The sequence below is a fragment of the Vulpes vulpes genome, chromosome 8, assembly GCF_048418805.1.
Source record: "Vulpes vulpes isolate BD-2025 chromosome 8, VulVul3, whole genome shotgun sequence".
Classification (NCBI taxonomy): domain Eukaryota; kingdom Metazoa; phylum Chordata; class Mammalia; order Carnivora; family Canidae; genus Vulpes; species Vulpes vulpes.
In genome coordinates this window covers 30,215,676-30,243,611 of record NC_132787.1, presented here as the reverse complement: position 1 = coordinate 30,243,611, position 27,936 = coordinate 30,215,676, and the positions used below count along the sequence as shown (strand labels likewise).

Sequence of the window (27,936 nt, the reverse complement as noted above, 5' to 3'; positions counted from 1 at the left end):
TGGTGGATAAAACTGAAATATAATTGAAATACACATTGTGTTTTTCATGTGTTAGACACTCAAAGATAAGATCATGACTCCATACAGTAAGGACAGGACACCATCTTACCATGACTCCTTGATGAACTGAATACAAGTTATATAGTACAGCAGCATCCAAATGTTAGCTCTATCTGGGGAGCGGGCAGTGTTTTCATGAAAGCCGACATGTAGGCTGGTTTTAAAACAAATTATGGTTAATTAAGACAGAGAGTAGGATCGAGGTAGGGAAGAGCATTTTGAAACAGAAGCAGTAGAGATATCTCCCAGAATTTTGAACACCTTGTTTTTTTTCTTTCTCTTTTTCTAACTTCTGTTCTGTCGATGTTGTAATTTCTAATACATTTGGAAAAAGTCTCCTTTGAGGAAAGAATGGGCTATATCATATCAGCATCTAGGAGATATTAATCTTGTCAGTAAGGGGGTAGTGATCAAGGATTCCTTTAAGCCCCAACATTAATTCACTTAGGTATTTATTAATCATTTGTTCTCCTGCACTGGGCTCTTACAAATAAGTCTTTGCTGTCAGAAGTGAGGCACGTGGCATGGGTAACACCACATTTTCCTCCCTCGTTAGACGTGTCTGTGTAATGAATCAATACAGGTCCTTCCAGTTCCAAATGTACTTGATTTTACATGAAGCAAGCCTTTTCATGACTGGGTTTCTTTCAACAAGGTTATTTATTTGTAATTGTGCAAAAAGAAGCATAAGCTTTAAAAGAGTTTTCATGTAAAATGATATATCCCTTCAAGGGCCATGGAAAAATAGGTGAATATATTTAATAAGAAGTGTTCTTCTTTCCCCTTTAGACCTTAGTTGGATCTCCAAAATACAAGTGAATCAACCAGCAGTTCTGAGGCGTGCAGAACAAATCCAGGCTCGGAGAACCGTGAAAAAGGAGTGGCAAGTAAGGTTTCTTCTTGAGTATTCTATTCCTGTAGTTTACAATGCCTGGTCTCTTCCCTCAAGGCCGCAATATTGAATTTTGCTCAAGATGCATCTAAACTTAAAAGATTGCAGCTGTCCATGACTTATTTTAATAATTCATATATGATGATGACGGGTTGAAGAAAGATAACACATTTATCCAAACAAGTTAAAAATCTTATCACTCTTGAGTGGCAAAGCCGCAAATGAATTTGAGGCATCTTTATTCATGAGTGAATTAAATGGCATATTTCCTCAACACATTTATTCAGTTCCTTAGACATACCTTCTTTGGTTGTCTTCTATTTTAATTTTTAAACCATAACATCTAAACCTGGTGTGTTTGCTATTGAGGTCCTTAGGCATAAGAGTTGACCTCCTTTGACCATTGTGTTTACCTTACTATTAATTTTCATAAATCATTTTCCAAAACTCAAAAAGGATGTTTCACAGGGTACTTGTGGTCAGCATATCCTTCAGTGTATACTGACCAAAGATGTGCTGTGCATCACAAGACTAAAAGGTGTTCAGAGTTCATTTCACAAATGAGGCAAAATATTGACATTTTACATTTTGCTCATCCTTGGAAATATTCCTATTGAAAGGTAAAAGGAAATTCATTAGAATGAATTATGAACTATGAATATTGTTTTAAAAACAGAATTGGATTAAGGTGGAAAAAAAAAACTGACAAAGAAATTAGAGACTCTTTTCTAAATGTCTCATCCCAGATCCCAAGGCTGGAGGTAAAATATCAGATAGAGATCCTCTTATTCCCAAGTTCTACTATACCATGGTAGCTATCAGGGGCTCCTAGTTGAGGAGATAGAGAAGTCTCATGTGGGGATGCTTGATCTATTAGGGATTTCACTTTGGGATAGCTATGGAAAGAAAAATAATTTTTTTAAAGATTTTATTTATTGATGGAGTGAGTGAGCACATATGCTTGGGGGGTGAGGCAAAGGGAAGAGAAAGAAAATCTTAATTCCAGAGCTGAGCCCGGAACCTGACTCAGTGCTCAGTCTCAACAACCCTGAGCTCACAAACTGAACCAAAACCAAGAGTCAGATGCTTAACCAACTGCACCACCCAGGCGCCCTGGAAAAATAATTTTTTAAAAAATTAAAAAAAAATTTTTTTTAAAATTTATTTATGATAGTCACACACAGAGAGAGAGAGAGGCAGAGACACAGGCAGAGGGAGAAGCAGGCTCCATGCACCGGGAGCCCGACGTGGTATTCGATCCCAGGTCTCCAGGATCGCGCCCTGGGCCAAAGGCAGGAGCTAAACCGCTGCGCCACACAGGGATCCCCTGGAAAAATAATTTTTTTAAGGCTACTCTTTTATTTTGTTCTATGCGGTGTTCATCTTATTGGTCACTCTTGAGCAATGCTTATAGCACATATGAAAATGACATGCCTTAGATGTCAGATTTTAGTACCCATGTTTGTCTAATGATTTTCTACTAATTCACTGAATTGGAAATGATTTTTTTTTTTAAACTTGTTTTTTTTTTCTTAAACCAGGCTGCTTGGCTCCTGAAAGCTGTTACCTTTATAGATCTTACTACACTTTCAGGGGATGACACATCTTCCAATGTTCAGAGGCTCTGTTATAAAGCCAAGTATCCAATCCGGGAAGATCTCTTAAAAGCTTTAAATATGCACGATAAAGGTAATGTTGTTGTGTTTAATCTGTCTGTGTTTGCCTCTTTACAGAACTAATTACTAAATCTAAGAGGACTTAAGACAAGATTCAGCTGCTAAAATGATAACAGCAATAAAAATCCATGGTTGAATTGTGTACATAGACAAATAATTAAGATTCTTCTCTGAAAAACAGCAGGGAGAGAATCTGAGTCTCATTTTTAGGTCAGTTCTTTCCATCATGGATTAAAGTTGCTGGTAGAGAGTTTCTTTATTTTTCTTTCCAGTTCTTCAGTGTGGAAAAATTTCTATCTAGTGACTCTAAAATACTGATTTTCATTCCCTAGCCACATGTGCAAAAGCCAGTCTCATTACTTAATAATCACATCTCATACATAAAGTATTTTCTGTGAGTAAATGAAATACTTTGGAGAATAAAATGCAAATGGGGAATATTGCATGCTCGTATATTAGGTTAGATCTTTTGAAAAAAGTTATATTCACTCTCTTAGTATACATGAAAGAAAAGACTTTATGAAGTTGCCTTAAGTTTAGAATCTTAACATTTTAGGAATGGAGAAGACCTTTGAGAGTTGATCCCTTATTTCTAAATGAGGAAACTGAGGTCTGAAAGACTAAATGGTGTTTCCAAGACCGTGTGCCATGGTTCTCACTGGGCTGATTTTAGGAGCCACATCTTTCTCTGGAGGGATGCTTCATGATTCCCAAATGCCTGTCCATAATGAATATGCAACTAGAGATGTTACATTGGCCCAATGCAGGTATTTTATCCCAAGTAATTTGAAAATAATGTATAGACCTGAACAACTCCACAGCTTTTGAAAAATATCTATTATGTTTCTTTTGAGTTGATAATAAAAATACCACCTATTTATAGGCCTATACAACATTGTTAAAAGTAACAACTTTGTGGGAGAGGCTGAAAAAAAGTAGCAACTTTGTAGGAGTCTGTGTTCTTGCTTTGTTTTATAGTGGCTGTTCGATTTTTTTTTTTTTTTAAATATAAGAGCTTATCCCTCCAAATGAGGACTCCAAATTCAGATTGTGTTATTTCTTAAAAGAGAGGAAATAGGATCAGTTAAATGTCATTTTGCTATACTACCCCTTAAGGTTCATGTCCACTTTTTTTAGCCACTGTTTGTTAACTCTACAAATCTGGGTTTTGTTACCTACTTGAAATCAAATATTTTCATTGAGTTGAGGCCATTAAGTTTATTTACCGTTTAGGAATTTTTAGAAACTGGTCTTATATTGACCACAAAAAACAGTGCATCACAATTATTCCATGACTTGTCCAAGGGGAAAATGACCCATATTTTCAAGAACTAGGAGGGACTTCAGAGAGCCAAAACTTTTTCATTTCGGGCAGCATCATAGAATTATTCTTCCTCTCATTTTGATTTCTGCCAGTGTTATGGTGTAAATAATAATTAAAAGTGTGTTATGCAAATTGAGCTTCCCATAAAGCAGGCCATTATGATTCTTTCTTCACAGGCATTACTACCGCTGCTGTTTGTGTTTATCCTGCACGGGTGTCTGATGCTGTAAAAGCACTGAAGACCGCAGGCTGTACAATCCCGGTGGCTTCGGGTAAGATGGTTTTGACTTTTGCTGTTGTCTTTCTACCTGTTTCTAGCTCTTCTGCTCAGACCCCTGTGGTTTTATATATAATTTTATATTATGACGTTAATTAGTTGTGTGTGTGTGTGTGTGTGTGTGTGTGTATTTAAGATTTATTTATTTATTCATGAAAGACACAGAGAGAAAGGCGGAGACCTAGGCAAAGGGAGAAGGAAGCTCCCTATAGGGAGCCTGACATGGGACTTGATCCCATGACCTGAGCCAAAGGCTCAACCACTACACCACCCAGGTGCCCCAAGTTTTATATATTTAATTATTTGTTTTTTACTCATTCTTTCAATATCTAATTGCCTCCTGAGTAGCAAACCATACTCGTTTTCAAGAATACAGAACTGTATCCCTGTCCTTAAGGAAACTTGGTTGTTTAGGAGGAATGATCGAGTTTAAAACATCATAAGGCAGGATATGTTGTATAATATATACGTAAAATGTGATAGTAAAGATATCCAGAAGGTACAGTTGTAACTCTGAGCAGGGAGTGATTTATTTTGCACAGGCTGGTAATGCTCAGAGAGTGAGGGGATTCTTCATAGAGGAGATAACTGCTTGGGGTCTCAAAGGAAAAGGAGGAGTTGACGGTGTCGGTGAGATAGGGAATGGCATTTTAGAAGAACTAGCATGTGTGAAGACACAGAAGCATGCTCAGGGAGCTGCAAGTAGTTTGTAATTGTTGGATCTAAATTGGGATGAAGGGGGAGCTCTGGGAGTTGAAGAGGAAGAGGTAGATTAGGGCCAGTTCACATAGGGAAACCAGGTCTGGCAGTAGCATTTGGAGTCTATTCTGCTGATGGGAGGGATACTGCAAGATTTTAAGCAGAGGCATATCATGATCAGCTGCGTGATGCAATGAGTTAAGGAGACTTACCATAGTCCATGTGAGAAGTGAGGAGAGCCACCCCAAAGCCTGGGAGGTAAAGAAGAGAGGGTATGTTCAGGAATTATTACTTAAGATAGACCCAGTAGGACTTGGCATGAAAGTAAGAAGAGTCTTTAAAGTTTCTGTGTAGGTGAGTGTGTGTGTGTGTGTGTGTGCGCGCGTGTGTGCGTGTTATGGATAGATACAAAATTAGATTGTACTTTTAGAGGAATATCCTGGTGCTTTAAAATAAGGAGTCTAAACATGATTATTTTATTAGGGATACATCAGAAGAAACACATAGTATTGATATACAAGCTACTTGTGAAGATTCTGAAAGTGTTTGGCAGCTACCTTAAATTTTTTCATCAGCCTCAGTCAATTCAACTTTTCTTTTATACAACAGGGAAACATGCTTCCCTCTAAGATAGCAGACCCAAGGAATTTAATAACATCAAGGAAATACAAAAGGTTATCCTTAGTAATAGAAATGGAATTAATGATGCACATGTAAAAAATGTAATGGTTTTTCTGAAGTGTAGCTGTGTGTCCATTTTTAAAGAAATTTGTGCTTGGTTTTGCTCTTCCCAACTCACCCCTGCCCCAGTTTTGTAGACTTTATTAGATGCTTTTCCATGGTACAGTCTCTTCCCTTTATTCTCATCTATATGGCTGTTCATTTTAAGATAGGCAGTGGGAAGAACCTAAGTTACCATTTGGTTACAACAGCTGTAAATGTTAGTGAGTAAATCAAGAATACAGTGATAACCAATTTGATTAAGAGTAGGATCCGTAATTAACCAGTGTCCATCAAGACAAGTCTATAACTACTATTTTATGACTATCACTGTGATGATACATATTTTCTTTTTTTTTTTTTTTTCAAATTTTATTTATTTATGATAGTCACAGAGAGAGAGAGAGGCAGAGACACAGGCAGAGGGAGAAGCAGGCTCCATGCACCGGGAGCCTGATGTGGGATTCGATCCCGGGTCTCCAGGATCGCGCCCCGGGCCAAAGGCAGGTGCCAAACCACTGCGCCACCCAGGGATCCGATGATACATATTTTCTTAATTTCTGTTTATTTAAAGCCTGCTTATGAGCATCTCTACAGAAACTTAATTTCAGGTTTTTCAGACAACAAAATACTAATAATTATCCTAACTCCAATATCATGAGATGACATTCTGTTTCTTTGCACTTCACTTTGTAAGAGAAGCGTGTAGAAGCTCTTTAGTGTCATCTATTCCTTGATCAAAATGCTGTTTTGTTTTTGTTTTGTATGAAACTCCTAGTTGAGATACACCAACTGAAATTTGTCTCCCTCTCTCCCTCCCTTCCTATCCTCCTTCCCTCTTTCCTTTCTTTTCTCTCTCTCTCTACTAGTGGCCACTGGCTTTCCAGCTGGACAGACTCATTTAAAAACACGATTGGAAGAGATCAGATTGGCTGTGGAAGATGGAGCCACAGAAATTGACGTGGTCATTAACAGGACCTTGGTGCTGACAGGCCAGTGGGAAGGTATGTGCAAGTCCTTCCCCAAAAGGGAGACATAGTTCTTCCTGTGTGAATCAAATGGTGAGGATTGGATAAAAGGCAACACGTTTTGGAAGTCATTGTTCTAGGTTACAAGTCACCAGATCAGAGGGTGAATTTCAGAGAAAACATGGCTAGTATTGCTTTTCCTTGTTCCCCTCATAAATCCTAGGTAGTTGCCCACCTGCATTAACTTTTTAGATCCCTTTGAGTGCTTAGGTGAGTGGTTATTTCTATGCAGTAGATTATTAATTTTTATTCTATTCTCTAGTGTTTTATTACTCAATACATAAATCACTCTAGGCAAGTCATTTATGCAAAGTTTATTTTAATAGGTGGAAGAAACTTCCCTTTTTTAATGTTAATCTTGGTGAATTTTGAGGATGTGGGCTTAGTAATAAGTCTGCTAAGTCTGTTTTCACTCCTGCTGTTCTTACACATAATTCCTATGGATACTACTTTATATTTACCTTTGAGATTCATGATTTACTATCATACCGATTATGATAAAACATCACCCATTTCAGTAACAAGCTGTTGTTTTTATAATTAGATATTAAAAACATAGATTTGACCTTTGCCTTAAATATATTTTGTATATTAGAGATTGTTTGTTGATAGCTAAGTACAATTCTCTGCTTCAAAAAAATCATAAAAATAGTTCAACTAAAATGTTTAATTAAATCATAAGATAAAACCAGAATAATATGTTGTCTCTTTAGATAGGTGGATATGAAATACATGGCATATTTTATAGTCATTATTGAGGTTTTACCTGCTTGCTGTTAAAAACAAAAATTCTAACCAGTAATAAAGGAAATAGATGTTCCACATAATCTTATCCCCTAGAAATAACTTCATAACAGCACAATTTTTCAGACTTTTTTCTCTTCATATATACACATGCAACTGACATCCTTTTTAAAAGTTTAAATAAAAAGTAGAATTATACTTAATGTATTCTTTCTTAATCTACTTATTGAACTTGCCAATGTCTCATTGTTATCTTTCTGTGTTGCTTATCCATCGGTCCATCTAGCTTATCTTCTATAAATCCTAATTCCATTGTTTATCCATTAAGAATTGCTTTTGGTTACAGAGTAGCAAAGATTTAGTCAGTAGTTTCAACACTTGAGGATTTTTTTTCTTATACAAAATCTGGAGGTAGGTATTTCAGGGGTACTGTGGCAGTCCCAAAAAGTTCTTAATGACCTATGCTATTTTGATCTTCCACTTCCAAAGTGGGTGGGGTGGCTTCTACTCTCAGACTTAAGGGCACTCCATCATATAAGATGGCTTCTGAAGCTCCAGCCTTTCCACTCATCTCCAGGAAAGATAACAGGAAAGAAGGGCTGTCTTATCCTAAAAGTCTCCCACAGCATTTTTGTATATACCTCCTTGGCTCAAACTGAATTACATGGCCATCTTGGCTGCAAGTGAGGCCAGAGAATGTAGTCTTTTAGCTTAGAATGTTAACTGTGTTCTCGTACATTCTTAACAAGTTAAATGATGTACATTTCTGTGCCCAGATGGAAAGGACTGAGGGAAGTTCTGGCATGGAAGGACAGATTGCAAGAAGGAGCTAAATGGGGACTGACATTAAAAAAGCTTAATAGCAAAGGGTCTTAGGAAACAACAATAACACAAGTATTTAAATAAAAAGAGACATGTAGTCAAAAGGCACAGCACTATTAGTTGTGGAGCAGGTCACCTCAGAGATTTCAGCAGCTCCATGAGCATCACTGTGCTCTGGGATAATACAATCACTGATACCACAGTTCTGAATGATCTAGAAAAAAAAATAATATGTCAGCCATTCCTATTGTCCTATACTCCCAACTATACTCATCAACATCTTTAATCCTTACCCAGTTTAAATTCTTGACAGTTCACAAGTATCTTTTTGTGCTTTTGATTTTTGTTCCTTTTTTTATGGTTCATATGAGATTTGGTCAATTTGCATTCACTCATAAAAGACTTATTTTAAATAGATGTCCCTTTTCCCTATATATTGATTCTTATTTCCTTCTAGTCATAGATTTCAGTTAAGATTTCAGGCCAGAGTAAGAGGGAAAAAAAATGAATGTGTGTAATATTTAAAACAAATTTGGAAATAAACTATATGATTTAGTTAGATTAAAAAAAACCCAATGTGTCTTTTATTAAATGTAGACGTAGAAGCATATGTTCTATTATAACTTGTGCTCTTGTCTCTAGAATACTAATTGGGAAATAAAATATAATAGGAGATGAGTTTTGATGTAATTGACTGTCCCTTAATGAACTAGGAATGGTTGTTTTTAGGAACTGATAATTTCCTAATAACAGGCATTCATGCAAAATATAATAATACATCTTTGTCCTAGACCATACTTTTCTATTAACTTTTTTATGGTGTTAATAACCTCTTGACCCAAAACAAATTGAAAAGGAACATTTAATACTAGAAATTTAATTCTAAATAGAAACCTGCAATGACTGAAGCCTTTTTTCACTGCAGTATTTTGTCTTAATTTGCCTCAGTTTGATTACATATTATATTTTTCAGTGTCACGCTTTCATTAGCTGTTTACTATAAAATATGAGCCTAAAATTGATTTCTTGTAATGTACCAGTGGAAATGTCTGTCCGGCTGTTACACATTCAAATCCAGGTCCGTCTCCTCTGTGCACTGAGGTGTGTTGGACACTGGTTAGAGCACAAAAGAAAGAATCCCATTTTTAAACTTGGCCATTTAGAGTGTATCCTGATCAGTTCTCACGGTTATAGGGTCTATAGTTTCGGGTGTGAACTCAAAGAGGCAACTGGAGGGGTGGGGGGGGGGCTCATTTTCTTCTTCTTGAATTCTCCCTGGTGACAACTTAAAATCTCTGCTCTCCCCAAGCTTTTAATTCTTCTGGCCACCTTGAGGCTCCTTCTCTCTTAGCAGAAGACCTACCTGCTACCTTCCAGAGAATACAAATAACATTTTTTTTTTAAAGATTCCGTTTATTTATTGGAAAGAGAGAGAGCACAAGCAAGAGAAGAGGCAGAGGGAGAGAGAGAAGCAGACGCCCCACTGAGTAGGGAACCCGATGTGGGGCTCGATCCCAGGACCCAGGGATCATAACCTGAGCTGAAAGCAGAGGCTTAACTGAGTGAGCACCCCAGGCACCCCAGGACAGTAGCTTTAACTGGATAGGGTACAGAATATACTGCTGGTTCTCAGAATTCCCTGACAGACATTTTCAAACTACTTTCTCCAGCCCCTCTCCTCCCAGAATCTAGCATGCCCTTCTGTGAGTGTATGTAAGATCATAGCTGGGTGTTGGAGGTGAGGGCAATAGGCTCCTGTAGTTTGAAGATTGCCCCAGGTGATTTTGATTCTACCCTCCCTCCCATCCTATAGTCACAGAGAATCAATCACTAACTTGGAGCGTCTATTTTTCTTTTAAAAAAACATACTCCTTGTTCTTGGTTCCATAGTTTAGATGCAGGGTAATTGAAACATTATTGAACTTATATGTTGGTTAATTAGTACAAATAGTGTTTCCTCTGGGTTTCCATTTATTTAGCCTGGATCTACAGTTAGCTGTAACAGAAAGGTCTAAGGATAAAGAGTTAATCTGGAAAGTGTTGCCAGAGAGACTTCTACCTCCTAAGCTCTTGGGAAAAGGATGGCTCTCCTCTACCTCGGAAAGTTGTGCTGGACTAGAGGAGAGGTGGGGGCACCCAGCCAGACAGATAGCATGTGAGCCGGTCATGACTGGAGGTGGCCAGACCCAGAGCTTACCCAGAACAAATATACTGTGGAGTAAGAAGGAAGGATAACTCTGGGAGATTAGCAATGGTTGAAAGCAGATCTTTGCTTCAGACAGAGACCTTGGTTGGAATCCTGGCACTACCATTACCAGCTGTTTCGTCTTAGGCAAGTTACTTCTCTGTGTCTTCTGTTCCTTCTCTGCAAAATAAGAATAATGGCATCTACTTCACAGGGTTATAATGGGGATTAAATTAGATAATGTATGTAACTTTATCATCCCGTTGCTTGGCCCAGATGAATCCCTCCTTGCCAGCTGTGGTTTCTTCTCTTTCTCTCTCCTCCTTCCGATACTGATAGTATGTTGTTAAGGGAAGTACCCATAATAGTACATGTATTGAGGAAATGAAGTAGAACTCTAAAAGACTTGGATTTTAGTCTTTGTGATTTTGCTAATTTATACCTAGTCCTTGGGCAAACACTTCACTTCTCTCTGCCTCCATTTAAATAAGCTACCAATGAGGGGATAAAACTTAATGATTTCTACAGTCCTTTAGAGTTATAATGGCCTGTGATTTTATATTTGGCATTTTCATTGTCTGGGAGTATTATTCCCTTGATAAGGACCTATAATACAGTATTTTTTCATGATGATATTAAAGTCGACATCTAAGTTGCATTTCTTAAACAGTTCTTTGAAGAAAGCATTCACCAGAAGGGGTTCATCATCTCATAAATCTTATTGAACAGGTTTTGAAAATTAAATGCATTCCATGCTCTGTAAATAGAGAGGTGTTAATTTTTTACTTTTTATGACCTTTCTCTGCTGCATATATTTACCTTAATATATTACCAGTGACATGGAAATGTTATCAGATTCTGCCTTGTTCAGGAATCTTCCAGTTCTTTGAATTTAGGACCTAGAGCTGACTTTACTGGCTTTTGGAAATCCATTCAATATTGGAGCATCATCAGAAACGACCCCAAAGGTGGATTCTTTTGTGACATTTTTCAGCATAGTGTGTTGTGTTCAGTGTTGCACTTGGAAATATTGTTTGTATCCTGTATCCGAAGCCCTATTTTATCCTCTTTGGTTCTTCAGCCCTGACTTGCTCTCCTAAACTTGGTTTGCGGAGTACATGCCTCACGCTATCAAGAGCTTTAGGGCAAGAGAATGAAATATTTGGGCCAACACCACAGTGCCGATCATTGTGTCTTATGAAGTGGATCCTGAAAAATCTTGCATCCAGGCCACAAGTTTGTTTTTCTTATTTGCTTATTTTAACACAAGAAGGATGGTAGAAAGAGCAACTCTTAAAAGAAATTGGAATTTTTCCTTGTTTTATAGAGCTGTTAATCATAATATCTTATGAGAAAAGCAATCTCTAAATCTATAGACACTGTTTGGAGAGGAATCACATAATCTATAATCTGTGGTTTCTCGGTTTTGGGGGTTGTTTATAACAGAAAAATTCTGGAGATACTTACGATAGCTGTAGACTTTTATGGCTTTTGTATTTAGGCTATGATTCTTTAAAACTTCAAATACTATTGACCAAAATGTGTGTGTTTTATCTCTCGTAGGTTACTTTTGCTACCTGGTGTTTTAGCTCATCTCTGTTTTAGTCTTACAAGATTAATTAGTTGCGTTGGTGGATGAAAACTGTTCTTGAACATTTTGTGACTTTTTTAGTTTCAAAGGTTGCTGCACAATTTATATTAAGTGTTTTACTGTACATATAATTATCTTAAGAGTTATTTTCAGGCCATTCTTGTGCAGTGTTGAACATCTTCCTGGTACTCAAAAATAATTGCTTAGATATATTCGTTAACAATTATTTTTTAAGTGTATTTGAATAGCATGAAATATAAAAGGGAATCTGCTTTATGACTTTTAGATAGGAAACATTGTCTTTAAACACTTGGATTTTTACTTAAGTCATAATTTGTATTCATGAAAGCTTTACTAGTAATATAGTTTTCTTTGTCTTATAGCAGAGCTTTTCCAGAAAACTTAACTGATTGCCAGGAGTCTCAAGATTAAGAATATACTTTCCTTATAGGTGGAAACTGGAGAGAAATAAGATAATTTTGAATGGAGAAAAGCAAAATGCTATAGATGCAAATTCCTGCTGACACAGGGAGGCAGAAGGTAGAGCCAGTTGTCAACTGTTTGGGATGCTGTTTAAAACAGATGCAGTGTGACCCCCTCTGCTCCTTGGATCTACATTCTCATCACACAGGCCTTTCCCAGTGTGGCTAGGTTCTCTGATTCCTGTCAGTGAACACACTCCATCAACACAGCCTCACTTGTTTTTCAGCTGGGAAGGATGAGCAGAAGGTCAGGTTACGACCTCCATTCCTCCTTCTCAGTGTGGCACTAGTAGGAGGGATGTGAGGGGACAGATAGGAGACAACTCCTCTGCTGGTTGTGCTACTATATTGATTATGCATCAACAGGGTAATATATCCTGGGTTTCTAGTACACCCACTTTTGCTATTCCTGAAAACCTCATTAAAAGTCAAAACATTTATTATCAGGTTTTTAATGTGACATCACTATGCCAGCAACTTCTCTGGGGTATGTGTTTTGTTGTATTTTGCATTATTCTGACTAATTTGCAGTCATGGTGTTTGAATTCCATTTTCATTTGTCAGTCATCTTTTATAATAGCCTTCCTGATTATTATTTTTCTGTTACATGCAAGATTTTTTTTCTTTTTTTAAATGGGGAATTTTGAGTTTCTGTAATGTTTGAATTTTTAGCAATGAACATGGATTACATGGAAGTATGTGAGCAGAAAAATTAATAAAGGCTCTAAGGAATAAGTCATGATATATGCAAAGATGTAACCATAGGACGTTTACTGAAGTATTGTTCGTAATAGCAAAAAAACCGAAACTTTAAGTATCCAATAATAGAAAAATGATTGAATAAATTATTTATAACCATGCAATGGGAGATTATGCAGCCATTAAAAATTGTGCTTACAAACTTATATTTATTAATATGGAAAGATGCATGTGATATTTCAAAGGGAAAACAGCAAGTTACCAAATAATATGTACCATATATAATCACTTTTTTGTTTAAAAAACAGAACGGTTGATAATCTCGAAAGCCTTTCTACAAGAAAAATATCTAGATGCTAAATAAATTACAATAATGTATGTGAAACATGTCTTTTTAACATTTATTTTTGAATAATTTTCAACTTACAGAAATGTTGCAAAAATCATCCATACAACTATTTACTCTTCACTGAGATTCCACAATGATTAACTTCTGCTCTATTGGGCAGCCCAGGTGGCTCAGCGGTTTAGTGCCACCTTTGGTCCAGGGCGTGATCCTGGAGACCCTGGATCGAGTCCCATGTCAGGCTCCCTGCATGGAGCCTGCTTCTTTCTCTGCCTGTGTCTCTGCCTCTCTCTCTGTGTGTCTCTCATTCATGAATAAATAAAGTCTTAAAAAAAAAATTCTGCTCTATTTACCTTTTGCCTTCTCATTGTCTCTTTGTACATATGTACATGTGTGCATATATATAAAATTGTGTATATGTAATTGTTGTTTTAATTATTTGTGATTAAGTTGCAGACCTGTCAACCCATTACTCATAAATATTTCAGTGTGTATTTTCTAAAAACAAGAACACTTGGACCAAGCCACAGTGCACCATCAAAATCAGGAAATTAACATTGATATCATACTACCATTAAATCCATAGACTGCTTAAATTTTGCAGATTGTCTCAATAATGTTCTTTATTGGTTTCTGTTGTTATATGCCTCTTTAGACTTCTTCAATCTGGAACAGTCTTCAGTCTTTCCTTGAGTTAAAAGAATAGGTGCCTGTCATTTTGTAAAATATGCTTCTTTTGGGTTTGTTTGATGTTTTCTCATGATTAGATTCAAGTTATATGTTTTGGGGAGAAATACCACAGATGTTTTGCTCATTTCTTCTCAGTGCATTATTTCAGGAATCATAAGATATTGGTTTGTCCCATTATGTTAATTTTTAAATGGCTAAGATGCTTTCTGGCAAGTTTCTCCATTGTAAAATTAATAAATATTTTGTGTTTTAATAATTAATACAGAATATGAATGGAAATATTTTTAGACTTTATTAATATCCTATCCCTCATCTAACGTTTATTCAGTAGTTTTAGCATTCATTCATAATTCTTCAGTTATTACTCTCTTGTCAAGTGGCAATTTTCTAATTCCATCATTTCTTCTATACTTACTAGCGTCACCTTCTCCTCTCCCATTTTCTTCCTTTCTGTTTGTAAGAACTCATGGAATTCTATTTTATTTAACTAGTTATAATCCATTACTGTCATTATTTATCTTAATACTCAGATTTTCTCAGATTTGGCTAATGGGAGCTGCTTCAGATGGCTCTTCTGTCCTTTTGACATGTTCATATTATTCTTTGAGAACTTCCTTGAATTCTTATCAAAAATATTTCAGGCTTATCTTAGTTGTCTCTACCCAAGCCCGGGAATCAGCCATTTTTCCAAGAGCTCTGCTTCTTTTCATTGAAGACTGGTATTTAGAAACCAAGATCTGGGTGCTAGATGGGCTCATTGCTGCAAGGCTATTGTTTCTAAGCCCTTTCAGTGGACAGATCTAGGAAACACATGAATGTTCACATATACACGATGAACACGTATAAACACACATGCATTTATATCTATTTGTCTATCTATCATCCATATTAGAAACCGTAAGTTCACATCGATGACTTCCTCATAAGCCAACATCATGTGGTTATTCTTCCCCTTTCCCTTTCTATATTTATGCCCCTCTTTCTTGTCATGAGAAATCTTGTTCCCATCGTCCTCAGTATATTTCTTTATTTGATCAGTTGTCTTGTATGTAACAGTCTCTTGACCACACAGGCTATCTCCCTGGCTCAGTACTGCACAGTCAGGCTGGTTGAGTTCACCACGTCCTCCAGAACTCCCAGCCCTCACTGATGAGGATAACCACCGCTGACCCTGATCTGGCAGCATGTGAGCCCAGAATTTCCCAAGACCCCAGTGACATGCCAGTTCCAAGCTTACTTCCACCTTCATGGCAGTGTGCAAATGAAAGTACCTCTGTTCTCCTACCTCTCTCTGGCTGAGAGCTCCCACAAAGTATAGAGTTCCAAAATGTCTTTCTAAACCAATAACAAGAAACTGTTTGGTCTTAATTTTAACAATATAACATTTTAGAGCAAGTCAAAGTGTATCTTCATTTTTATAACTGCTTATTATTAAAGATGGAGCCAAGAGAAAAACAGTTAATCAATTACCTTCATAATTATTTAAATAATTACATTTACATTTATTCCCGGGATTTGAGATGTCTTTGAGCCCCAAAAGTAAAGACCTTCTGTCAGATCTTGAGTAGAAAAATGATGCTTGGAGAGGTTCAGTAACTTTCCCAAAGGACAGCAGCCAATTAGTGGGTAAGCAAGTGCAGAAAAGTCCTGATTCAGACAAGTGAACTTCACTATAACATAGTGTGCTGTTCTGATTCCAACCAGAAGGCTGATAGAGCAATTTATAGTTTTTTTTAACATATTGAATCATAAAATTATTTTATGCTTCTGAATTATTCTGGAACTTTCCAATTTCTTCAACTTTGTTTTCCCTCCAAGAATGAAAATCAGGTCCTAGGATTATAATGCTCATCTGTAATGTTTGTAATTTGATCTAAATGGGAGTTGACATCCCTTTTAGATCCTAGGTTTTCATTACTCTATTACATGACGTTCTTCAGTTTATTTCCTTGAGAATATATTTTAACGACAGCATGTGTGTACCTGCCCACGTGTATGTGTTTGGTGCAATAGAGGCAAAAAATTGTGAGGAGATTTTTGGCAAGTCATTCATCTCTCTGCATTTCACTTTTCGCATATAAAATGTGGAGGTAACTGTCAGCTACCCCACAGGGATGTTTAACTGATACGTAGAAAACACTGAGCATTCTTGAAGGAAGATGCTTTACAACTTAGGGAGTTCTCATTGTTTTCAGTAGCTGCTCCTCATGAAGAGTTTTTTGGGAAGAGGGTCTATTGAACATATTAATTACACTGTAATTTCCTCCACATGTATATTCCAGTAACAATCATATAAACCCACATCCCGCTGCTGTCCTTTCCTGCTGATGAGGAGGAAAATCCACCCATTAGTTTTTCCATTATTTCCTTCATCTATAGTGAAAGGAAATCATGTTTTGAGATTGACTGGGTTACATTTCAGCCATCAAGTCACTTGGATTTACATATGTCATCAATCACTGTAATGCCAAGGTGGTTAAAACTACCTGGACACTACTGGTGCTTTTCTGTGGCTTCCATGGTTTGTGTTGGAGTGAAGTGGTCTATTTTTCTAACAGGTTAAATTTGTAAATTCTAATTTTGTTTTTATAAGTATTAAGACAGTGCTTGCTCCATTTAATTTTTCAAAGTTACTTTTGCATTCCTGGAACTATATAAGGAAAAGTTCAGAAATCTAGTATTGACTGAGTAAATGCCTTTAACTGCTTTGTTCTATTCTGGCCATATGTATTACTTTATCCAATCTTCACAAAAATATATGAGCAAACTTAGGCTCCTCTAACTGATCAGGGTTGGAAAATGGAATGATTCCTGTAAATTTACATAACTAGCAAGTAGCAAAACTCTTATCCCAGGAGTCTGGGAACATGGCTCCAAGTTAAAAAAAGTTTGTGATGTAGTAAACATTATTCCCCCAGCCTGCTTTCTAGGCCCCAAAGAGGTTGTGTTTATGTTTTCTAAGAAACATAGGTCACAGTCTCCCCTGCTTTGTTAAGTCCCTCTAGGTCAGAACCTAATAAGCACTCAGCAGTAACAATAACAGCACCACCAGCAACAGGAAAATAATCTGACATTCTTTGAGCATTAAGCGATGTACCAGATACTATCCTTAGCACTTTACACATATTAGCCTACTTAATGCTTGAAAGAACTTTATGAGGTGTGCATACCTCTATAATCCCCATTTTATTGAAGAGGAAACTGAGACAAAGTTTAAGAGTTAATTGCCCAAATCAAACAGCAGATTAGTTTTGGAACTAGCATATGAACCCAGGTAGTGGGGCACCCATGCTATTGTCCCACACTATACCAGACTTCTTAGCAAATGCTTGTTATACTAAAATTATGAATTGAAAATTAATGAAACCAATTCAGATTAAGTTAAGCTGAAAAGGCATCTATTGGGAGGACATAGAGTAGCTTACTGAGTCAGTAAGAAGCCAGGAGAACCAGGCTTGAGAAATAAGCAGGACCATGAAAGACTGGGGAGGAGGAGAATATAGCCGGATGTGACATGGGAAGGGTGGTTATCAGGCTACTTCTGGTGCTGCCACCAAGGCCAGCATAGGTACTATGCCGTTGGCCAGTGGCCACTGAGTCATGGGACTCTTGGATCTGCTGCCATTGGTGATGCTGCCATAGTCATACTAATGAACATCCTGACTGCATTGTCATCTTTGCTTAGTAAGATCCAGAAGCCCAAACATTTGCCTGATAGAGCCCAGTCACATTATACAAAGGACAGGTTCAGTATGCTTTTTATTGAATTGTTCTGGTATATTCTTGCAAAATAGTAACAGAAAAAAATGACGAACAACTTCCCAGTGTTGAACTCTAAAGATTAAGATACTTGCTCAGCAAAATTGACCCTGTTGTGTGGTGAAATCGTTTAGTAAAATGATTTGATGAATTGGCAGTTAGAGAATGAGAAGACACTGGTTATGTATTTGTTTAAGTCCAGTTACACTCTGGATCATGGATTACAGAGCATCACTTCCAGGTGGCTGATAATTGAGTCATAAAATACATCTTTTTTTTTTTCTGATTAATTCTAACTGGAGGTGAAGAAATTGACTGGATATCAAAAGGTAATACTCATTAGAAAAAGGCTGATAGTTTTGTTCATAAGTATGATTGGGATCACTGTTTTAAGAATTTTGTTGTACAGATCAAACTTCACCTTAACAAATGTTGTAATAAAACATTTTCAAGCCTTATCTGATGACTCACTGATTGTAAGCACTAATCCGTATAACAAGATTTTGGTGCAGTACAAGGAGTTGGGTCAGGCCATGAATCAGATTTGGCTTTTATCACACAACCTTAATTGAAACTCATTTTACTAGAATTCTGAGCTTAAGAATGATGGTTAAACTTTCTGAGTGTTTACAATGAGCCAGACATTGTATAGAGCACTTTGTATCTTCCCTTTAATCCTCATAATAACCCTATAAAATAAGTATTATTATTGACACTTCAAGGATGGGACTGAGACTGAGAGAGAATAACTTGCCCAAGGTCATGCAGCAAGGGATGGATGGGTTTTAAATCCACATTTGTCTGACTCTCAAGCCTGCTTTTGATGGCTATGCTGTACTGTGGAAGAAAAATCATTAATTAAGTCACAAGTTAACTCTGGGTTAGTATTCTTGAATTTTCAGATCAAGAGATTTCCTTGTCACTAGTTCTTAGAGAACAACTTTCTGTTTTTAGATTGAGTAACTAGACAAGTGTTATTCCATCCAAGATTCGTTCCCTGAGCTAAAAGAATATAAATTGTTATTGCCACGTAGTCTTTCCTGCCTATACCACTCTCACACATGTCATATCGGATGTGTAGGTGAGATGACTTCTCACGATTTGGGTAGGATGGCCCAGGGTCAGGTAGGCAGTGTGGCATCTTAGATCATCTCTAATGCTCCAAGCCACTGATTATTAGGGATTTGTGAAAATATTCAGTCCTTTCTTGAAAAACCTTCTGTAGATGCCATCTCTTGACAGTGACAAACACTAAAATTTACCAAGCATCCTGTAATAGAATATTTGCTTTTATTTGGGTTCAGTTTTCCCTTTGAGCTTCAAGTTGAGTTCAGGTTTTCTGGGATTGAGATGCCAGGTCTTCTTCATCTTGATAGAATTTTCATGGTTTTGACTGAGTTTGCTGACTTGTGACTAATTTTTAGTCTTTTACATGGACTTTAGTAAACGCATGAATTGATAAGGAGGTCTCGTGTCTGCATTCAAAACTGCTTACCCTAACCCTATCCCATATTATAAATGTTTCTTTCCTGCTCAGTTTAGACCATGTGCTTATGTATTCTGAATAGGTGTATATCCTAAAATATACACCTATACAGAGGAACAAAAAAGTCCTGATACTATGCAACAGTGTGTGGTAATAACCCAAGTTCAGCGAACAAGTGCAGCGAACCTGATGCAGAGTAAAAGCCAGATCTACTGGTGTCATGACAGAAGGCTCTTTTAAGTAATTTTTCAAAAATTTCATACTCATTGGGGCAGCCCCAGTGGCGCAGCAGTTTAGCGCCGCCTGCAGCCCAGGGCGTGATCCTGGAGACCCTGGATCAAGTCCCACATCAGGCTCTCTGTATGATGCCTGCTTCTCCCTCTGCCTATGTCTCTGCCTCTCTCTCTTTCTCTGTCTCTATGAATAAATAAATAAAATCTTTAAAAAAATTTTTTCATACTCATTAAGCTGATTTTGTTTACTAAAATTCTGTCGATTTTGTTTGAATATGAACTGTTCCCCCCCCTTGATTCTTTTTTTGTTGTTGAGTATAGGTTTTTGTGGGGTTTTGGGGGTGTATGTGTATTTTTAATCAAGCTGTTTTCAGGGTGCTTAGTGGAGCCCTCAAAAGCCAGAGTTGGTACCACGTTCAGGGGTGAATAGATTCAAGACTGCACCTATGAGTCTCTCTACAATTGGCTTTGTGCACATACATCCAGCATACCTGGCTAGGCCAGTGCTTTTTAGTCAGATATTTAAACAGATAATGGGGAAGGCTGTTACATCTTTATTGTCATTAACAGAGCTCTCAGGAAAGGCCTGCTTTATATTCTAACAAGGGAACTTATTATGTGTGAATGGAAGTATTAATAAGGACCTGAGGATTTTTTTTATTTAGTTTGCAAAGTGGCACACCCCCATATATGGTAGATAAATGTGTTTTTTCTCGTAAGTAACCAACATATGGGAGAGGTAGAAATTATTTGTGATTTGCATGTCATTATAATGATATTTTAAAAGCTGTGTGGCTCTGGACCTTGGGCAGGGGCTTAGAAAGTTCCCTGGTAACAAACTAAGCATTTCTTGTAACAGGATGTGAACGGCAACAGAATGCTCTAGGCGATATTAAATTGGGGTGATTTTTAGAAAGTGACAAATGTTTTATGTTTCCTAAATCCGAGATGGGTTCTACCAGCTGCACATGGCTGCCAAGTTATGTTATCACTTGCCTGCTTTGTAACTGCTTCAATTATTTCCTCCCCCAGCCCTGTATGATGAGATTCGTCAGTTTCGCAAGGCCTGTGGGGAGGCTCATCTCAAAACCATCTTAGCAACAGGAGAACTTGCATCTCTTACTAATGTCTATAAAGCCAGTATGATAGCAATGATGGCAGGTAAGTGTTCTAATTCAAATGATTATATAAATTGAATTGATGTTTTTAGGAGAAACAAGCAAGCTAAAATATTTGGCTATTAGCTAAAAAATGCTAACCACTTGGACATTTTTGTAGGAGGACTCAGATATTCTGTGAATACATGTACAGTGTGAAGTGGTCACAAACTTGGCTTTCTCCCACGTTTTTTTGTGGCATTTCATTGCTGCACTATCCTTGTAAGGCAGTAGATGGCTCTCTTGTTAGTGAATTGCCTTCTTGTTATTCTTTGATTATTCATTCATCAACATATGTTAGACAGGAATTTCTTTAACTCTGACTTATTCCTCTCTGTGAATTTAAGTGTTTGATTTTTCTCAGAGATGTGTAACTATACCGTCTAAGGCAGCCAGTGCTTTTGTTTGTGTTAATTTTTCTTTTAAAATGGAGTGCAATATCATTGCTTTTTATACTTTAAAATGCAGGTTGACTTCTTCATCTCCTTGAACAGCAGGCCTGTCCGTTCGTACATCTAAGCTTGAAACCTGGGAGTCAAGCTTGGTTCCTTCTTTTCCTCATCTTCACGTGAACTAGTGAATGAGTATTGAGAAGTCTACCTCTTCACTGTATCTAACACATCTTCTCTCCATCCTGCGTGCTGCCTTCTCCGGCCATACCCAACATGGATCACATCAGTGTCCTCACTACTTGCCCCGTCTCTGCTTTTGTTCCCATCCAATCTGTTTCCCACACTGTTGCCAGAATAGTCTCTTAAAAATGCTAATTTGATTTTGGTAGTGCTTGCTTAAAATCCTTTGGTGGCTTACGCTGTCCCTGGACCCAATTGGAGACAAAGGAAAATACTTGTGCACCTGTACACTTGAGCTAGTATTTGCCAGCAGGGCACCTCTGAATCCAGTGTGCTTTATGTAATCTTGCCACTGAATGACTCTTCTAATACATAAGAAAAATGTGAAGGTGGAGAGCACATGAGGAGAGAGGTGATGGAAGGAACAGCCTTCTCTTCAGTGAGATGTGAGGGAAATAAAATTCACTTGCATAAATAAGAAACAACACACACATACACCACACACACACACACACACACACACACACACAAGGCCTTCACCAGAAGCTGCACTCTCTACCTCCCCTGCCCTCCACTCTCACATCACTTTCAGAGAGCCAGGGTCACCACAAGGGGCACCTGGCCTGCCCAGTCAAAGAAAAAAAAAAATCCTTTAGTGGATTCCCTTCATTGTCAAGGTAAAATGTAAATTCCTTCAGCCTGACTTTAAAAGGTCCTTCTTAAGACCCTGCCTATGCCTTTGCAGTCTCATTGTCCCTTCACACCATATGCCCCAGCGATATGAAATTCCTTATAGTTCTCCACAGATGGCACCATCCAACCCTTTCAAGTCATCATACATGCTGTGGCCCTTGCCTGGAATGCCTTTTGCCCAAGTAATTCCTTCATAACTTTGGATTCAGCACAGGCGTCCCCTTTTTCAAGAGTATTTCCCCAATACTGCTTCCTCCCTCACCACTTCATTCAGTATCTCATCTGCATGCCCCCAGAGCATTTTGTTGAACCCTCTGTCAGATGACATAACACACTATAGCGTGAATGAGTATTACATTTCTAGATGCCCTACCAGTGGCTCCGTATCTGAGTGAAGATACATGACTTCTCAGGTCTTCACTATGAACCTTTGTTTTAGTCACCCTCTAGATTTTTATACTCATACACTTTTTAAGTACTGTCAGATTGTCATTGTTCCCTGGAACTCTACAGAAAATCAACTTGCTGGGCATTCATGAAGCTATTGCTCTACTCATTGCCACTGTATCCAGATGATCTCTGCTCTGGTTGTTTCATTTAGAGCACAACCTCTGAAAACCTAAGGATGAGGAATAATGGAAGATTGTAAACAGTGGGTTATCAGTTACGTTGGCATTTCAAAGGTCTGCAATAATAGAAGACTCGCTGCAGCTCTTATGAGCCTGGGTAAAGCACTTTGGAGTCCTAGGTAGGCAGGTAAAAAACTCCCTTTTCATGCTCCTTGCCAGGTCAAGGGATTGTTAGCCCAGAATGCTGTGAACCAGGTCATAAGGAAAGTATATTCATTCTGGGAGGTCAGCCAACCTCCAGCCTATCTTACTCACTGTACCTACTGCTCATGATAGGAACATGGTTTAAGTCGTCATGCCAGGAAGCCCCTGTTCTACCCTCCACAAGAAAAAAAACAAAACCAAACCAAACATGAGTAGGAACATGCTGTCCCCTGTCTCTTCCTGTCTGCATGTATCTCTGTCCAAGTGGTTGCTTATCTCTTTCATTTCTTGATTTAATCAGTGTCTGTTGAGCACTTCCTATGGGTAAGAAAACTTATATTTGTGTGTGCGTTACCAGATACTTTAAAATGATATTCCTTAATCTTCACATCAACTCAGTCGTTGATGAAGAAACTTAAAAGTGACTTGTCTAAGGTCACAAAGCTAATAGATCACATATAGTCATTATTTGAACATAGGTCTTCTGGCTTCAGGGTTATTACTTTCGCTGTAACACAGCTGTCTCCTCAGGTACTGTGCTTGACCTAATAATGAGTTAAGACACATAACCATCTTTGCAAGATATAATAAGTGAAAGCATTCAGCATACTTCCTGGCCCATAGTTTATGGTTCATATTCTCTTAAGAAGGTATATAATAGAAATGAGATATGTTTTGAAGAATTTTTAAAAATTCTGGACTGAATTTACATTTATATATATTACAGTTCTACCTTAGCATTTTTTATTGATATATTTTTTCCTTAAAAATCAACTTCATTGAGGTAAATTTGTATACATTGGAGTGTTAAGTGTACAGTATGATGACTTTCTACAATATATATTTTCCATCATCCCAGAAATATTTTTGGTGCCTCTGCTTTCAGTTCCACACTTTTTACCTTCTGCCCCAGCTGCCATTAGTGCTCTGATTTTATCTGCGTAGATTGGCTTTGCCAGTTTTAGAACATCATAGAGTTATACCGTATGTACTCTTCTGTGCCTGTTCTCCCTCCACCCGGAAGATAATAGCAGTGAGATCTATCCATGTTGTTCTGTGTGTAGGAGTCTGCTTAGGTATTCCATTGTACAAATATACCGAGTTGCCAAATTTATTGCTGTAAAATTTATGATATTCTAGTGTCTATAGGCTCTGTAGTTATACCTCCTTTTTTACTTTTGATGTTGTCATTTTTGTTTTCTTTCCTGTTGTTTGTTTCTGTCTTTCTTCTTGGTAGAAAAGAATATTGCTAGAGTTCTGCCAATTTTATTAATCTTTTCAGAAAACTAATTTTTTGCTTTGTTGTTTTTTCATCCTCATTGAGTTAAAAATACTGCTAATTTCCCTTGTAATGTCTCTTGATATTTAGGATATTATTAGAGTGTTATTTATAATAAACATTTATATTGGAGCACCTAAATACATAAAGCAAATATTAACAGAGATAGATCAACAGAATGTTTAATTCCCAAGTATTCTGTGCTTCTCTGGATATCTTATTGTTATTGACTTGTAATTTAAAATTCTGTTATGCTCAGGGAAGAGTAAGAATTTTTTGTCTTTTGAAAGTAAAGAGCTTTGTAGCCCATTTTATGGTATATTTTAAGTATGCATCCGGTGCACTTGAAAAGAATATCATTTATTTGCAGATACTGGTATCAGTGTTCTATAAATATCAAGTAGGTCAAGTTGGTGATAACATTTTTCAGATCTGGTTTTGTTTTATTTTGTTTTGGTCTACCTGTTCTGTATATTACCAAGACACAAGGGTGTTAAAGTCTCCAAATATGATTGTAGATTTGTCCACTTATTGCTTTAGTTTTGTCAGTTTTTTTGAAATGTATTTTAGAGTTTGGTTATTAAGTGTATACACTTTTAGGATTGTTATGTTTGTTTACCTGTTGAATTAATGCTTTTATTATGACATGTCCCTTTTTATTTCCTGTATTAGTCCTGTCTGAATGTCTGCTTTGTCTGGTATTAATCTAACCTGACCAGCTTTCTTGTGTGTTTCTTACCATTTACATGGTATATCTTTTTCTCATCCTTTTATTATGAAAAAAAAATATATGTACGTATGAAATATATAACCCATCTTCTGTTATATATATAAAGCTATCTCTTGTAGGCAGTCTTTTTTTATTCCATTGTGAGAATCTGTACTTTTTAATTAGAATGTTTTGTTCATTTTCATTTTACACAATATTTGATATGATAGAACTTAAATCTGTCATTTTGCAATTAGTTTCCTATTTATTGTGATCCATTTTTTCTTTTCTCCTGCTGTCTTTTGGGTTCATTAAATATTTGATAACACTTCATTTTATTTTTTGTTCTATTTACTTTTTACCTACAGCCTTTTTGTACTTTTCAAGCAGTTGCTCTAGCAATTACAATTTATTTATTTATTTATTTATTCATGAGAGACGCAGAGAAGCAGAGACCTAGACAGAGGGAGAAGTAGGCTCCCTGTGGGGAGCCTGATGCGGAACTTGATCCTGGGTCTCCAGGATCACGCCCTGAGCCGAAGGCAAAAGTTCAACCACTGAGCCACCCAGGCGTCCCACAATATGCATCTTTAACTTACCACATTTTACATAGATTTAATATTATTCTACTTTACAGTTCATGTGTTATGAGTGTAAAAACCTTAACAACAGTTGTGTGTTTACACCCTCTTTAGTCCTTTGACTTATTTTAGTGGTGTTTTTTCCATCTATTTATAAACTCCTCCTTAAATAGGATGTGACTTGTGTTTTAACAATCATTTGTCCTTTAAGGACATTAAAAGAAAACTAAGCAAAACTAGTCTTTTATATTTTCTCACACATATGTCGTTTCCTTCTTTATTCTTACTTGTAAGTCTGCTGGTGACTAATTCTCTTAGATTTTGTCCATCTGAAAATGTGTTCATTTTGCATTCATGTTTCAAGGATTGTTTGCTGAATATGGTGTTCCAGATTATCATTTTACTTTTATTTCAGTACATTAATACATTAAACATGCCATTCCATTTCTTGGAATTCCACTTTTTCTTGTTTCCCTGTAAGTAAGGTTTCCTCTTACTCTGGCTGTGGTCAATTAGTATTATCTCTTTATCCTTGTTTTTTTTTTTACTAATTTGACCATGATGTGCCTAAATATGATTTTCTTTGTATTTATCCTGCTTTTAGTTTCCTAAACTTCTTGGATTTGTAGGTTGATGTTTTCCACCCAGTTTTGGACTAAAATGTCCAAAGGTATTTTTTCAAATATATTTTCGACCCCCCTTTTCCCTTCTAGGACTTTAAGTATGGGAGTGCTAGATAGTGTCTCACAGGTTACTGAAGTCCTGTTTATTTTTTTATTTTTAGTTTTTTAAAGATTTATTTATTTTAGGGAGAGGAGAGAGCATGAGTGGGAGGGGAATCTCCAGCAGACTCTTCCCTGAGCATGGATCCTGATGCGGGTCTCAATCTCACAACTGGAGATGAAATCAAGAGTCTAATGCTCAACCAACTATTCTACCCAGGCGCCCCCTGTTCATTTTAATTTTAATCTTTTTTCTTTCCTCTGTTCTTCTGATTGGTTAATTTACATGGATCATCAAGTTCATTGACCCTTATTTTCCACTCAAATTTGCTCTTATGCCCATGTAGTGAAATTTATGCTATTGTACATTTTTTGTTTTAGAATTTCCATTTCATTTTTTTAGAGATTCATTTCTCTGCTGATGTTCAACATTTTTTCACTCATTGAGATCATATTTTTTATAAGTCTTTGAACATATTTATAACAGTTGATTAAAAGTCCTTCCCTACTAATTTATGTAACTGGATTATCTCGGCATCTGTATCTTGAGCTGCCAGTTTTCCAGGGCCTGAAAATAGTTGCCTTTTATATTTTGTTTCAGTGGTATGGCTGTAGCAGGAGGGTAAATCTGGTACATTTATTCTGTTTTATCTTCCTGGCTTTTGTTTTCTGTTTAATTTAGCATAAAAATCTCAAAAGGAAAGATTTTTCATCATTCACATTAATAATAGTTATCTTATTACATTGATAGCTATTTAGATTATTGCAGACCAATTCTCTGGATAGTAAGCTAGAGACATGTAACTGTATTGGTCTGGTATCAGGCTTCATTGTAAATAAAAAGCTAACCTAGATGTTCCCATGTTTGGTCAACTAGATTGCTAGCTTATTCTTGGTTTACTTTGGTTTAGGTCTTTCAGATGTTTTAAGGGAAGGAGCCATAGGTCATGGAGTTAGAAGACCTGGATTCTTGTTCTTTCTTGCACAGTTTGTGACTTTAAGTAAATGAATTAATCTGATTATCATTTCAAGTGAAGTAATGTGTATGGCTGCATTATATAGAAAGTACTTTGCAAGTTATTAAAAAATATCAGCATACCTTCCTACGCCATCCTACCTCAGTTGGGAAGGAAACATAATTGAATCTTTTTTTCCTAGACTATTATAAGGCATTATTCAGACTATCACTTTTCAGAACCATCTGGTGTAGCTGCAGGAGATAGAATATATTGAGCAGGATTCCATTCTGTGATGATCTCAAAGCTTATTAATATGTTAGTAGGATTGTTCAGCGAATCTTAGATAGGAACTTGTTTTGCCAACTTTTGGCTCTGTCTTAAAAAAGAAAATTTTCAAAAGAATTTGATAAGTTTAGAATCACTCTTAGATGTGGCTCAATTAAATTGTTTATCCTGTACTTCTCAGCTGTGGTTATTTGTCATACCTCCTAATTCCTTTACTCTGGAAACTATAAGCCACCTTATCTCCTTAGATGTGTATTGGAATAAAATATTTAACTGGAGATCACTTACTCAGCAGCCACAACGATCCAGAATGAAGCCAGGAACTAGGAGGAAAAAAAGGAAAGAAAATATTTCAAAGAGATGAAATATATGTAATACAATCTACAGTACAATAGTAATAGTAGCATTTCTTGAACTCTTACTATGTGACAGATACTATTTTAAGGACTTTATGTATGTTTACATTTAACCTTCACAGTAACTCTATGAGGTA

At 36.8% G+C, this 27,936-nt stretch overlaps 1 protein-coding gene across 2 annotated transcripts in view; it reads left to right on the top strand.

Annotated features, from left to right (window-relative positions):
* DERA (deoxyribose-phosphate aldolase) overlaps positions 1 to 27,936 on the top strand; it is a 119,711-nt gene that overhangs the window by 51,169 nt on the left and 40,606 nt on the right. Inside the window, exons 2-6 of one of the 2 annotated variants that reach the window (XM_072765948.1) lie at positions 850 to 947; positions 2,494 to 2,641; positions 4,129 to 4,224; positions 6,518 to 6,652; positions 20,746 to 20,874. In XM_072765948.1, coding sequence (XP_072622049.1) covers positions 850 to 947; positions 2,494 to 2,641; positions 4,129 to 4,224; positions 6,518 to 6,652; positions 20,746 to 20,874 — 606 coding nt within the window. The remainder of the gene's footprint in view (positions 1 to 849; positions 948 to 2,493; positions 2,642 to 4,128; positions 4,225 to 6,517; positions 6,653 to 20,745; positions 20,875 to 27,936) is intronic. The other variant, XM_072765949.1, reaches the window with a different exon arrangement.